This window comes from Trifolium pratense, linkage group LG7, assembly GCF_020283565.1.
Source record: "Trifolium pratense cultivar HEN17-A07 linkage group LG7, ARS_RC_1.1, whole genome shotgun sequence".
Classification (NCBI taxonomy): domain Eukaryota; kingdom Viridiplantae; phylum Streptophyta; class Magnoliopsida; order Fabales; family Fabaceae; genus Trifolium; species Trifolium pratense.
This window is the reverse complement of record NC_060065.1, coordinates 212,602-228,113: the sequence shown is the minus strand read 5'-3', so window position 1 is coordinate 228,113 and position 15,512 is coordinate 212,602. Positions and strand designations below refer to the sequence as shown.

The 15,512-nt window shown below is 32.5% G+C and overlaps 3 protein-coding genes across 4 annotated transcripts; 2 read left to right on the top strand and 1 right to left on the bottom strand.

Moving 5' to 3' along the window:
• Positions 1-1,460: 1,460 nt before the first annotated feature.
• Positions 1,461-4,858, bottom strand: LOC123899476 (RPA-interacting protein). Of its 2 annotated transcripts, XM_045950613.1 has the most exons (7): positions 4,636-4,858; positions 4,466-4,555; positions 4,215-4,380; positions 4,019-4,104; positions 3,804-3,914; positions 2,383-2,480; positions 1,461-1,692 (listed from the first exon to the last, which is right to left on the bottom strand). In XM_045950613.1, the coding sequence occupies exons 1-6, from the start codon at positions 4,768-4,770 to the stop codon at positions 2,400-2,402; spliced, it is 669 nt and encodes a 222-aa protein (XP_045806569.1). In that variant the 5' UTR covers positions 4,771-4,858; the 3' UTR covers positions 1,461-1,692; positions 2,383-2,399. The 2 variants fall into 2 exon arrangements, with proteins under 2 accessions (XP_045806569.1, XP_045806568.1); XM_045950612.1 differs by lacking the exon at positions 2,383-2,480.
• A 3,123-nt stretch (positions 4,859-7,981) lies between these two features.
• Positions 7,982-10,993, top strand: LOC123899470. Its single transcript, XM_045950604.1, has 6 exons — positions 7,982-8,210; positions 8,298-8,338; positions 8,944-9,132; positions 9,620-9,667; positions 10,413-10,474; positions 10,592-10,993. Exons 1-6 carry the CDS (start codon positions 8,125-8,127, stop codon positions 10,694-10,696), a joined length of 531 nt encoding a protein of 176 aa, XP_045806560.1. The 5' UTR covers positions 7,982-8,124; the 3' UTR covers positions 10,697-10,993.
• A 1,777-nt stretch (positions 10,994-12,770) lies between these two features.
• Positions 12,771-15,404, top strand: LOC123897464 (protein mago nashi homolog). The gene is made up of 4 exons (XM_045948117.1): positions 12,771-12,913; positions 13,011-13,252; positions 13,395-13,571; positions 15,019-15,404. Exons 2-4 carry the CDS (start codon positions 13,034-13,036, stop codon positions 15,076-15,078), a joined length of 456 nt encoding a protein of 151 aa, XP_045804073.1. The 5' UTR covers positions 12,771-12,913; positions 13,011-13,033; the 3' UTR covers positions 15,079-15,404.
• The last annotated feature ends 108 nt before the right edge of the window (positions 15,405-15,512 follow it).

The window sequence follows — 15,512 nt, the reverse complement described above, 5'->3', positions numbered from 1 at the left end:
ATAGGCAAGTTGAAGCTATCTTTCGGTATCGGCAGTCTATAACCTTTGTAAGTTTTATATATATGTTAACTAGGGTAAACCATACTTATGTTTCACTTGTACACTATAGAATTGACCTTGTAAAGTCTGTAAATTTGTTTATTTTCTATCATCATGCCAAACGCCAGTGTCAATAATAATAATTAGTTTGTATATTATTTTAAGGACTCTTCAGAAAGGCCAACTAGTGTGAAGGTGCTGGAAAGGTATACATCAAAACAATAATATGCCCTTACTATAAAAAAATAAAATAAAATAAAATAAAATATGCCCTTCCAGCAGGGACAAAATGTATATGATTTTTTACATTCTTTTTATTTTTCTTAAATGTGAAGCGACACATTGCCATTTAAGTATTGTTGGGGTTACAGTTAGAGCTGGGTATACGGACCAAGGTCCGCGGGCCAACCCGTTTAACCCGCAGCCCGCGCGGTCTTAAGACCATTTTTTTTTGGCCCGTTTATATTTTTGCCCGTGTGGGTTGGACCGTTAAAACCGCGGGTTATGCGGGTTAAATCCGCGGGTTTGCGGGTTAGCCCGTGACCCGCATTCTTTTTTTATATATATAATTAATTACAAAATTTACCATTTATAAATAATTTGGTCCATATCCAAATCCAACACTTTTAACAAAAAAAAAAAGTCTAAACCTAATTATAAAAAGCAATAACACACTCCTATTTTTACTCACGTGGACAACAACAAACACAAAACATCAGGATCCAATTCAAGTGTTACAATGGAGGCATCAAGCAGGAGTGACTATTTTCCTTCAGTTTTCAATTAGTTAATTATATACATTACTGTTTTGTTTTTGAATCGGTTGGTGGTATTAGATTTTTGGTTGTACTTTTAATATTGGTTTGGATTATTAAATTTCTTTTTTATATTTTGCACAAGTTAAAGTTCTTATTCAATATCATCTGGGTTTATTTTATGGATTTGAAGTATGTGTAGAGAAATAATTACGATAAAAACGAGTTGAATTTGATTTTAGTTGCATTATTTTCAAAGAGAAGATAGATAAACTCAATGATATATCACAAACTTTATTTATTTTTATTTGTTAGTTCAAGTTATAACATAAAATTATTAATAATATAGTTTTTTTTAGCTTTTATTATATCAATATTTTACTAATTTTGTTTATTTTTTTGAAAAAAGTTTTTTTTTTGTAATAGTCCGCGGGTTAACCGTTTAACCCGCGGGCTTACGCGGACCGAACTCGGACTTAATTTTAAAACTCGTTTATATTTGATGACGGGCTTGTTCGCCCCGTTTAATATGCGGGCTTATGCGGGGCGGGTTAAACGGGGCGGACTAGCCCGCATACCCAGCTCTAGTTACAGTGTCACCATATTCTCTACAACCACATTAGCTTTTCCAATGCATAATAGAAAACAAACAAAATGAACCAAAACTACATAGGGAAAAAATATCTTTAATTATGTTGAACCTCTAATAACTATATAACAAATACTAACAAAATTGTTAAATTACAACCTCAAATGTATCACAACCTTCGCACATAATGTATAGTGCAGTTAAATTAAATTCGGTCTTTATACAAAATGTGGGTTTTAATCTGCAGCCTCTGTCAAAATGGTCCGTATGGGCTTCGGCAAGCCGGTCATGCAAAAAGTCCAACGTAACCTGAAATCTCAGAACAATGAGACATTGAGATTGATTAAAAAAATGGTAGAATCAACACATAACTAAGATTTTTGTTGAATACAAGACGTATCCGAGAGAACACATAACAATCAACATCAGACTCAGAGCATCCAATGACCTATCAGGAGAGATGGCACTATCATTATTGAGATCCCACATCGACAAATGACATGGTCCAAATAGCCCTTATAAGTTATAAGGCTAGGGCAATCGTCACCCATCAAGTTGAGCTAAGTTTTTGGGATTGAGTTAGTACTAACTTAAGTTCTAAGATAATGGCGCTGTGATTTCTCAAAAGAACAAGTTTGTGACACTTCTATCCTATGGACTCCAATGCCATATTCCTTGCAAGATAGGTTGAGCCTCTTCCATACACCCATAGAGGTACAGGAGATTAGTTGGAATACTAAATCATCTCACTGTAACTCATCCAGATATATTTTTACCAGTTAGTGTGGTAAGTCAGTTTCTTAATTCTCACAGTGAAGGACAGTGGGTTGGGATGTTATAATTCACATACTGAAATATATCAAAGGAGCATCAAGGAAAGGTCTCTTTTTTATATATATAAAGATCATAATTGAATCATGGGATATTCCAATTGAATTATGACTAGTCAAGTGCAAAAGTAGATTATCTAATCATGGCTTCAGCCACTTCTGAACTTACATGGCTCGATCAATTGGTTAAAAAACTGAGATTTGGGGATGTTTCAGAGGACACTCAGGTGTGATAATTAGGTTGCCTGTTGCCTCAATTTCAGTATTCTGTGAGGACCAAACACAAAGATAGATCATTATTTCGTTAGGGAGAAAATGTCTTCACCATGTTATTGAGGGATCTTTGGATTGATTTTATAAATGAACCAAAATGTATACCAGAAATATAAAATAATAGAACACCGCCACTTATAATTTGAGGTCTATGTCTCTGTAACACTAAAACATAAAACAAGATAAAAGTGTATAAAGAAGAAAAATAGGAGATGAACTCCTCCCTCAGGCACAATGCTAGCCTATGCCTTTTCCAAAATAATCCATAACCCCACTGTCCCCCTTTGCACTCTTTTTATAACCACCTTTCTTCATTGCATCACCACCTTACCCAATACTCCACTGCCGCCTGTCCATTCAATTTTATAACTGCACCTTTCATTATAAAAAACCACTCTACCCAATTCTCCACTGCCACCTGTCTATTCAGTTATCTCTTGTAGTATTTTTATTATTTCCCATCTTACCCACCTAACAACCGTATTCTAACATCAGCCCCTAAGCTAGCTTTTGGGGTTGATTTAGGAGTTAGGAGTTAGGACTAACCCAAATTCTTAAGAATCATTCTAGCATTGAGGCTCGGATAAGAAAAAACTGAGACTCTTTATGTTTTGCTACACTAAGATAGTCCAATAGGACTTCCTCTTTTGTTGGTGATAAGACATGTCCTTTTGGTTAAAAATATGAGGTCTGTTTAGAGAATATGCTGACCACAGATTTATTGGTCGATTTTAGTTTTTTTTTTTTTGTAGCAAAGCATACAATAAATGCCTCTAAAGGTCAATAGATGATGCAATGTACCCCTTTGAAGGGGAAAAACAGGAAGAAATTATGTTTCACTTATGTAATTTAAGCACAAAGCATAAGGTTTAACTTCTATGAAGAACAGAAATTCTCCGCGTAAATAAGGAGCTCACACTTTTTGCATAAAAGATACTCTATACAGTTCAAGACAGTGAGTTTTCTAAAAAATTGAAAAGATGTTAAACAGTAGAGAAGGTAACTTCTTTGTGAGCAAAAAGTGGTCAATCCCTTATCTATGATGGACAATTTTTCTTCTGTATAGAAGTTAGATCCTGAAGCATAATAGTCCTTTTAGTCTGACAGTCAAAAATACAAAACCAGTAGATATCTATGAAGACTTAAATAATCCACAAAAATGCACTGAACTACTGATATGGAGCTAGGCTGCTCAAAGTTATAGCCTCAAAGGTCCTTGATGTTTACACAAGCTCAAAGTTAAATAAATAAAGCACCTTTTTAGTCTTCAAAAGTGAGTAAATGAAGAGTGGTGAGAAAGGGATGAAATATATGTACCTCGCCGGCTTTGGTTAGTTGAAGTTTACAACGAGTGCAGTATATGAGAGTGTGAGTGTCTTTAAGGTCTCCTTGCTTACAAACAGGACACCAAATCTGTTCTCTGTGCGTCTATTAATTAACAATTTAGAGGATGAAATCAGAGACTAAACATACATAGATAGTGAAATAATATGAAAAATGAAAGGTTAATTGGGATAATAGCAACATAGTACCTTGTCTGCATTTAAATCCATATGGTCGTAAACTGCACGAGCCAAGTAGTTATCCACTTCATCTTCCCAAGTATCAATTGCAGTTTCTAAGGCAACAGAAAATGTTGATATTATTGTTATTGTGTATATATATAAAGTTAACTAACATGAAGATAGTACAAGTTTGTGTGTATCCAAGTAAGTAAGTAAGTAGTACCTTGATAAAATATGTCTTGCATTTGAAGCAGTAACTCTTCCTGGTATGTGGTATGAGGAGATTGATCGTTCCATAAGAGATCATTATCATCATCATGATTATGTTGTTTGATAATTTGATGGAATTCATGGGATACAATATCCCGAAATGCAATATCCAAGTGATCCTAAATGCAAGAATGAATAGAGAGAGGTGTTGTGTTGATTAGTGAATTAATTTAGAATTGAAATAGAATTGAAATAGATAGATACCTGATGTGAGGTTGGGGGCGAGGATGACCTACATTTCCATAGCAACCGAGTTCTGTCTTCTCGCACCCTTTTCAAACAATTCTCTCTCAACTGACACCACCAATCGTATTATTATTATTATCAATCAATTTTCAATGAATGAATGAATGAATCCAGAATAATAGTATTACCTTTTGTTTCCAGAATTGGTAATTGCTGAATTCAGAATCGGATTTTAACGATAGCCGCCGCGTCGTAGAATTGACATTATTCTTCTCACATGATGATGATGATGATGATGACTCCATCGTAGTGCCTTCCTCCATATCTACCGCCGATACTCTCACCTGCGTTGCGTATAGCTTCCACTTCCAATCCTAAACTATATAATTGTAAACAAAACTAACTTTTTTTATCAGATTATTTTAGAATTTTGCTTATTTATTACTCCCTCCTCCGTCACAAAACTTTAATTTCTTTTTTTTTTTTTAGTTTTGTAAGAAATCAAAAAATAATAAGTAAAGTCATTTTAATCCTTATTTTATTAAGAAATGAAAAATATGTTTAATTAATGTTTTAACCTTGTAATGTGCATTGGTTTCTTAAAATAACTAAAATTTTGGATAAAATTAAAAAGCTAAAAAGACTAAAAATTTAGAATGGAGAGAATATTTGATTTCATTAAGCAAAGAAAATTCGGAAATTATCAACAAAAAACAAATATTAGTATATCCTATTTTTTTAAAAGAAAATAAAAATTATATCAAAATTTAGTTATTCTCTTTTAATTTTATAAATGTACTCATCACAAATACCCGATAATGAAGATTGTGAGGTTTCTAATTACTAATAAAACCTTCTTAGGTTTTAGAATCACTCGTTTCACACTATACTTTTTTTCATAAAAAAATAAGTGAGGTAATTTATTTTTTTTAACCATATAAGTGAGACAAATTGAACAACTATAATAGCGCACAAATGACATATGTAGTGTTGTTGTTGTTGATGTTAGGCTTATTGACGGTGGAGTAGAAGAACGTCTGGATTTATAAGAGAGTCCGACAATAATTCGATAGGTTATATAATAAGGGTTAACGTTTGTCTTGGAATAGGTGAGTATTTAAGACTCCCTTCTATGATTGATCAAAGCAAGAAGACTACCTTCAAATTCATCAAGAATAGATTATGGCAAAAAATTCATTCATGGAGTAGAAAAATCTTAACAGAAGACGGTAGAAAAAGTAACGATCAAATTTTTATATGTAGTCATCATTCTTATCCTAAACGAAAAAACAAAAAACATGTTATACATATTTTTGTGAGAATACGTGTCTAGAACGCAGTATTTAAACATTGTTTTCTTTTTTACATAAAGTTTAGTTGAGTTAAGTTTTAGAACTCACCATCAAACATATTTTAGGACTCAAGGTGTAGTTAAATAGCTACTTACATACCATCCTTATGTCAATAACAAGAGTTGAACTCACACTCTTATAGAGTATACGATCAATTCCTTGCCAACTGAACCAATCATTATCGACTTCAAACATGTTTTTCAATAATTTATCTTTTAAGTATTTTTTGTTCAAAATGAATGTATGTTGGGTATTTATGTTTGAAACCAATTTTTAAAATGTATATGTCACAAGATATAATTTATTTGAGGGCCCGTTTGTTATAGATTTTTTCAAAATAGATTTTTGTAGTGTTACATAATTTTGAGTAAAAAAAAATTACAAAGAATTTTTTTATATAAGTTTCAAATGAAAATTTGGTTTGAATAATTATTCTTAAAATGTTATTTTAGGTATTTGATCATTTTATTGAAACTTTTTATGAATATCAAAATTTCAAAAAATCACTTAATTTTGAAGCTATTTCAAATAGATTTTCATAAAAATCATTTTTGAAATACAACTTCTTTCAAAAAATTGTGATGTTGACCATGTATTGAGATCAATAATGTGTGTTTATGTTATATGATGTCAAAATTAGTGTTTCAATTTAGAAAAAACAAATATAAAAAAACCTGTAAATTTTGAAAAACGATTTTATAAAATTTATTTTTCAAAAATACAAAGAAAAAATCAATTTTTTTAAAGCTGAAACAAACATGCTCTGAAAATTAATCAAAATTACTTTTAAGAGGTGTGCAATTTAAAATATCAAAATACAAAAAGTGTATGTGTGCATTTTATTTCTTTTAACACGTTTAAAAATTACACATAAAATTAAATGATCGTGTATTTGACAATAAAACTTTGATATCAACCTATCGTTTATAGTTGCCAAAAAGGGTAAAATTATAAAGAGTGACGGGAAGATGACAAATTGAACATTTTGACCCAGTTATACTATTAAATATTGAAAAAAACTTACATGCATTTTTTATTTTTCCTCTCACAAAGAGGTAGTTTTTTTTATTAAAAAATAATTTTCTTTTATTTTTTCAAAATGAAAAAACACAAATAACCATCTCTTTGTGAGTGGAAAAGTAAGAAATGCATGTATGGAAATGCATGTAAGTTTTGTTCTTAAATATTAAGTGCAAGTCTATGAGTTATTGAGTATGGTTGTTTAAATGAATAGCACGAAGTGCATGTCAGGCATATATCGTTCAAATGCCGACAAATCTCACATGTTCTTATGAAGAGTCATTGGTCTTAGACGTATCCTTACCTTCTTTCATGATGAATGAATTTCTACCCGACAATTCATTGTTATCGTTTTGATTAGAGTGGTTTTGCATTATTGATTTTGTTTTCCTTGTTTCCGGGGTAAGGTCTAGTCCCCACCCACCCCCCGATTTTGTTTTCCTTGTTTTCATGGTAATGTCTAGACGCCAACATAGTTTGACGTGTATTCATTCCTTGATACTCGAATGTTCTTAAATTATCAAAAACAAAAAGTATGGTTGTTTGAATAGTCACCAATTAATTAGTTGTTTCTTATGTTGTTATTAGGGTTGACCCAACATTACACGAGACTTAAAGTAAATTTTGAAATGGTGCTTTTTTTTATGCACAAAAGAAAAAAAAATTGGCGGCATAAAGCCCCAGTTTTGATGGTTTCGACCTTGATCCTGATTATCAGGCTGGTCACACATTTTTTGTAAACAGATTTAAATAGATCTTAAAGATGAGTTTTTTTTTTTTTTAAGAATCTTAAGGACGAGTTATATCAAGTTTGTTAAGGAATTTACTATTTATTAGCATGTATAAATAGGAAATTAGTGAATATAATAATTGTAAAGTTTATCATTTGAGAGAGAAAATGTGTTTGGTAATTTTTTTTTTCACAAACTTATAGTTTCTTTTGGATACTATTTTCAAGTAACGCTTGAGCTTGTAACTTATAATTTTTTACACCTTTTTCCACTTTAAAAATTAATTTTACCGGATATTTTAATTTCAATATACGAGCTTTTGGGCTATTCAGCTATCTTAATTTTACCAAACCGCTAACCAACACTACACTATGGCATGAATCTAGTTATTGGGTTTAATTAAGATTAATTAAATATAACAATATTAAATTAAATCAATGTAAGCAGTGAAAGAAAGGACAGGGCGATGTGTTCTTTGTTTGTTCTCACTCTTCCTTCTGGGTTTGGCTGCTGTATCTTGAGATTCTATTCTCTCTCTCTCTCTCTCCCTAGGTAAGAAAGTAAACAAAGAAAGATGCTAGAAAACCTTCAGCCACCGGATTCTGCTGCTGCTGCTGCTGCTGCCACTGTGGTCAAGCGCTATGCTCCACCCAATCAGAGGTATTCATTCATTTCTCATTTCATTTCTTTGTAACAATAATAATAATAATAATAATAATTGATTAATAATTGATTATTTTGATGCAGGAACCGTTCTACCAACAACAGGCGCAAATCATCTTCATCTGGTTTCTTTCTTCTTTCTTTAACATTTATTATTATTTTCATTTTCCGTAATTGATTGTTTGTTACTCACTCACTCCCCTTTGTGTTTGCTGCTTTCTTTACTTATTGGCTGCATTGCAAATTAATACTATATATTATTATTATGTCTAAATAAATTGGGGTGGCTGGGTGCTTAGCTTATTATGCCAATGGAACAATTCGACACTTTCTACCCAATTCTGTTCAACAATGTTGCTATGCAACACAAACAATAATCTTTCAATGCTAAGCTAACTTCATAATCATTCTCACCCATACTTCAACACTTTATTTTCTTTATCATTAAACTACTACTTTTCTGAGTTCAATTGCTCAACTAATTCATAATAACAGTGTTGGCTGAAGCCATCAGGCATGGTCTTATAGGAGAGAAATTAAAAGAAATTTCACGAGGATAACTGTTTGTTCGTGTAAAATAAGTGGTTGAAGTCGGGAATAAGTCTTTATGCTCTTGGTGCTAGTGGACTTCTTCCTCCTCCGTAATGCATGTATTATTTCTCATTTACATTGCTCTATTTTGTTCGTTTCTAATTTGTATATGTCGTTTGGTTTCTATCAAATTCTGTAGATCGGCTTGATCGAACAAACAGTGCTGGTAGTGATTTAGAAAAGAATCAACTTGCTTTTTCAAGAAACATTCAAGTTCCAGATCGTGGAGATGCTAGCAGCAGTTATATTCTCAATGAGAACCATTATTCAAGATTAATTGCTTTAGAAGGTTGTAGTACCAGTGCAGCTTCCCAGCTTCTCAGTCATCGTGAGTCTACCCTACCTTTTGTTAGTGAGAACTTGTATATGTTGGGTTATTAAATTCAATATTCTTAGTTCTTTAGGTTTTCTCATTAGAACAGACTATATTAAGTATCCGATGCATGGCAAATACCTTCATTTGATTTGCATAGGATTGTGATATACAGATTTTAGGACTTTGGGAATACATTGATCATGATGATTTGTTTGGGCTTTTCCGTGGAAAAGGGATGCCTAAGACCATCTTTTAGTTTTATTTAGCACGATTTGTGCTCCTTCATCCTCTATAAATTCCCGAAGTACTTGTCTTGTTTGTGTCGTGCTGATAAAGTTTCCTTGAGAGATGATAGCTAACTGCCAGCTCTTTAACATTATTGGGAATTGTTTTGCTTATAAATATGTCTTGCGATTACGAGAGAGAGAGCGGCAGGGGGGCGTTGTTCATTTTCTGCTATCGGTGGTTAACTCTGTTGGCCATGGGCTTTTGTTTCCAGGCTGGACAGCTGCAATACAATCCTACAATAATCCCAAAGATTCATCTGGTTAGTGGACAATCATCTAAATTACTAGCTTTTCCATTTTATGAAATTTGTCACTTTGTGTCTAATATTTAGCGTTGATGGAACTTCAATTGTTTTACATCTCTCAAAAGTTTCTTTCTGAATTGAGTTGAGGTTACCAGTAGAACTATGAAATGATTCAAACTAACTACCGTTGCAGCAATTGACCAATTTTTTTTTGTTTGGCCGGCAGTTCTTTCTATAATTTATTACTATAAGCATGGTAACTAGATATGTTCAAAAGTGATATATCACGCAATAATTATGAGATTTTGGTGACTAAAGACTTACTGAAATATGTTGTTCACTTGTTTCTTATACAGTTCATTAGTGTTTGAGGATTCATCTCAACCGCATGCAGTATCAGTACTTTAGCCTTTTATATGTGATTTATAATTACATTTAGTCCAGTGTTTTGGTATAGTTCAAGCCGAGAGGACTTATTAAGTTAGCCTTTCATATCATTATTCTTTTAGCTACAACGTTATTCAATAATTAGCTTTGTGGTGTTGAGTCTTTTAGTTTCTATATTGCTATTGGGATGTCTTGTTTATCCATTTTTCACATTTGTAAGCATATATATTATATGGAGCATTGATATCATGAATAGCCGTCATAAATGCAGTGATAGACTGATAGCAGATTACAGTGTGTTGCATATACTCTGTTAGGTATGTGCATGATCTATGCTTATTAGTTTTTTTTTCTTGACAATTTCACATTTCAGAAAAACCAGTTATGTATTCTGGTGGGACATCAGTTTGGACTCAGTTCAGACTCCCTCATCAGGTTAGCTTTATATTAATCTTATTATAATAGAAAAAAAAAATCTTTATATTAAATATCCTTCCCCCCCCTCTTGCCTTCTAAATCTAATGTGATACTTTAATATATATTTTATCGCAGATCATGTCACCGGCTACGAGTGTTTCCTCTTCTGTGTCACAGCTGGACTTCCTGGGAGAACTTCGTCGACAGATGCACAGTGGCAATCCTAGTTTCAGCACATGATGGATGACATGAATTTTATAATGAAGCTCTTGTCTGTTTGTGATTTTATAATCAAGTTCTTTTCAAAGCCGAATGCTTTAAGAATACTTTACTTGACTACCTGTTTGTGATTTTGCAATGTTGGTATGTCAAACTCGCTATGCAATATATGCAAGACAAAATCAACATATGTGCGATGCCTGTGCAGGTGTTAATTGGGATGTCTTACATTTAGGATTCATATTCAAGGACATCTTACTCTATATGACTATACTTGTTGAGTACTACTACTACTAGTGCTTGTTTTCATAATTTTAAGGCATGGTGTGATTTTTTGTTGTAAAAACTGAAGAAACTGAATAATTATGATGCAACCCACATGAACCAGCTATGACGAATGACATTGAGATAAATGTCGTTTATGACCGATCTCATTTGTCAAAAGAGATCTATGTGCTACACGACGCTGTCAAATGAGTAAACTCAGTCTCTCTGGACCCTGTTAGCGCCAAATATGCTTGAAGACTCCCAAAGTTGGAGTAAGGCGAGACTAAATAAGACTGATATAAACAAATTTTGTAAAAAATTATCATTAGTAGATCATATTCAAGCTAATTCATTAGAAACTTCAGAAGAAGCTGGTGGAATAGCTAAACAATCATTACATATGCGATAAGATAATCAATGATGAACCAAGTCAATTATTTTTTTATTTTTTTGAAGTGTATGAACCAAATCAATTCTAATTTCCTAAAAGCAAAATATTTTAGCTGTACACAATTATCCACATCTTTCAAATAGTGGATATTGTATCTATTTAGATTGGTTCTCCACTTTCGAACAATGATTAACTTAACTTTTGTGTCAAATATCACACTTAGCCAAACATTTGAGAAATCCCATCAATAAATAATTAAAAATATAATATTTTTCTTTTACCATTTTATTAATTCTTCTCTACCGATAATTCCATCATGAAATTTTCTACTCACACACACAAAAAAATAGTTACACCCAATTTTTATTACATCTTTAAAAACCGTTTTTCATCGTTTTATGTTTCTACTTCACGTGCTCTCAAACTTACAAACTCCTTTAATGTGTCATTAATCATATTAATCATAATGGAAGATTGAATTTTGAAGATCTTGCGTTAAGACTTTATTGCTTATGTTAGTGAATTTATACTTCTTTTTCTTGTGATCTCATGTTTTAATGTTTTTTTTATAAGCAAAAAGATTGAATTAAAATGAGTGCAGGGGACACTCAATCCTTACAAAAATTGCGAAAACCATTAGATGCTTAGAATGCAAGCTAATGGATCGTTACACCAGTATGAGAAATGGATCGTTACACCAGTTTGAGAATACAAATGAATGATTAAGTTCTATTCGACCTACAAACCAAACCCAAGAAATAAAAATAATCTGACCAACAAGTGAGACCAAATTAAACACATCTCCACCAGGGACGGATCCAGGAATCTATAAAACGGGGGGCCGAAATAATTATATAATAAATATTAAATAAATCATAATTATAATAGTACTTAAATATACTCAATAAAAAAATAAAAAAATACATCACATTGTTTATCTAAATTATACACGACATTGCTCTATACCATAAAATTGATCAACAATTGAATCTGTATTAAATTTTTCAGCAATCCATCTTTCGGTGTAAGTAATCACATAATTAGTTTGAAATTAATTTTCTATCGTGTTTCTCAACCTTATCTCACTTGTAGCCAAATTAAACACGTCTCATGTTTTAATGTGATTTCAATCGATAGTGAATGTAATCTTAAATCAAATATTTAGGTAAACTGCTAATGTAAACTTCCAAATTATACACGTACACAAACTGAATTTAAGGGTATTTTGGTTAATAGGGTGTAGTGTGATTATAAAAAATCTTCAATCAATCCAATTTTTTTTATTTTTATTTTTACAACCATCAGTCCAAATTCTTTTGAAAATAAGTTTTACTATGTAGTAAAAAAAAGAGTTTTACTAGTATTTCTTTTGAATTTTATTTTTTGACAAATTTCTTTTCATCCGAACAATAAAATATTTCTCTCTCTTCTCTATTTATTTATTTATTTATTTATTTGCACATCCAAACGAAGTGAAATCTGAGTCACACAGTCAATCGGTCGCAGGGGGGAAAAAAAAATCCTCTGACCCTCGATCAAACCCTAGCAATCAAATTTGTTCCTCCAAGAAGAGTATCAAGGTTAGGGTTATATTATTTTTGGAATAGAGTAGGCAGGCATAGGGTTTTATCTTTTATTTTATTGATTGATTTTGTGTTTTTGATTATTATTATGTAGAAAGTAGCTAACTAAGTTGATTGATGGGGAGCGAAGAAGAGAATGCAGAGTTCTACTTGAGATACTACGTCGGACACAAGGGCAAATTCGGTCACGAATTCTTGGAGTTTGAGTTCAGGCCCGATGGGAAGCTTCGATACGCTAACAATTCCAATTACAAAAACGATACCATCATTCGCAAGGAGGTTTATCTTACTCCTGCTGTTCTTCGCGAGTGTCGTCGTATCATTTCCGATAGCGAGGTTCCTTATTTATTTATTTATTTATTTATTACCAAACCCTAACTAACTAACCAACCCTATTTTCCTTTTCTTTTATTATTATTATTCATTCATTATTATTCATTCAGTGTCACTTTGTTTGTTTGTTTGTTTGTTTGTTTAGATTATGAAGGAAGATGATAACAACTGGCCTGAACCCGACAGAGTTGGGCGTCAGGAGCTTGAGATTGTTATGGGGAATGAGCATATCTCCTTCACAACTTCCAAGATTGGTTCTCTTGTTGATGTTCAAAGCAGTGCTGACCCCGAAGGCCTTCGCATCTTTTACTATCTTGTTCAGGTAATCATTCTTTTGTCGGCTCCTCGTTGTTAATTTTGCATATTGTCTGTCAAATGCTACTTGAACATGTTAGTTTTGCATATTCCTATATGCTTATGGTAGACTGTTTTGATTTAATGATTGACATTTAGGAAACCACCCTTCCTTAGAGGCTCTGCCTACAATGTGTATATGTTTACAATTGGCTTAGATCAAATTAGTCATTAAAAAATCATATTATTCTGGTACGATTCTTTAAGATAATCAAGAGGTATCGACAGACAAAATAACACATTAAATAGAAACATACTCTCATTCCATGCTCTTAACATTAAGAGTAGTCAGATTAGACTCTTGAGATCTGGTATAGTTCCATAGAAGAGATTATCAACCATAACCTCAGATTTTTCGCAGGGATATTCATACCGGGATTTCCTCATAAATGAAATTTGAACTCTTCTTCGGCACTTCCAGAGACCAGATCTTTGCTGGTAAAGGATCCCACAACATAGTCCCTAGGTCTCCAATGACAACACCATTAAGTTTTTAAGTTTTTTCATGATAGTAAAGAAATAATCAATGGGAAAACTTTCCGAATTAGTTAAAATGTAATTCCAAAAAGCTGCTTATTGGCTATGTGTAGATGGCAGCTCTTGTTTCCTATGATAATCAATTCTGTCATATACCATTTAAGCAAACTATCTTTATGGAAGGGGAGGGCGGAAGCATAAGTTGATCCCTGTCCATTCTTGAAGAACTAGTGGATATTCTAGAAGTTTTTGAATTTGAAAAAGAATTGTGTTTGCCGACTCAGTGTTACCTGTGCAATTGAAGAAGGATCAATAAGCAGAAGGATAATTTCAGGAAATGACGAATAACAGAAAGAAAGCCACGGTTACTTCATATTCTAAGGTTAAAATATATGTAGTGTCATAGTAGAAGATTAATTAGGTACAGCGTAGAAGATTAATTAGGTACAGCAAACTGTATTTTAGAATTTCCTTTGAAATTAAAGCATATTAAACCTGCTTAAAATCTAAACAGAAATACTTGCCTTGATGTGGGACTATGAGAATTTGTCAAAGAGCACACAACTGAAAATAAACTGACCTAGCAACTTTACATAAATCATTTACCATATACATGAACCTAAAAATCACAAATATAGTTGATGGTTTCAATTTTTTAGAGAAGACATCGATGCTGGGATTTTGATATAATTGATGTATTTCATGACTGATACTTTAGAATACCTTTGTTGTGATTTCTTGACTGTATTTCATTGATGTTTTAGAGCGTGGTATATATATTCCCCATGATATGTTATTAATTTGTTTTGCTTGTATTTTTGTTAGCCATTGGGGGCGAGTGGGGGTGCTTTGCCCATTAGTTACCCAGTGCTATGACTTGTTTGATGTCAGCTGTTGTCTTTGGTTTTACTCTTTGCTAATTATAATTACTTTTGCAGGATTTGAAGTGCTTTGTCTTCTCTCTTATTTCACTTCACTTCAAGATCAAGCCTATATAAGATGTTCACAATTATTCGAGTTTGTCCTCTTGGGAATGTGTACTCTTTCAACAATTTGCCCTTTTAGCTTATGAAGTTTGACATCTGTATTGGTGATGAAGAGGAAAACCTTATTTGAATGGATAATCTTTGTACCAAATCTTTGCTTTTTATATTTATGGTTTTGGATATTCTTTAGCTTTCTTTTGCTTCTATGATTGGAGCAGATGAATATTTGGAGTTGCATGCTGTCTGTGTGGAATGTGCACCATACCGAAATTTCAGGATTTCTTTGACTACCAGTCATGTTCTCAGCAAGTAGTGTTTATGATAATTTTTTTTCTTCATTTTATTGTTTCTGCTCCCAAATATTAGTCTGGTTTCAGCAGATGATTGATGACATGGATTTTATAATCAGGTTCTTGTCACAGCTGAATGCTGTAGGCACGAACACT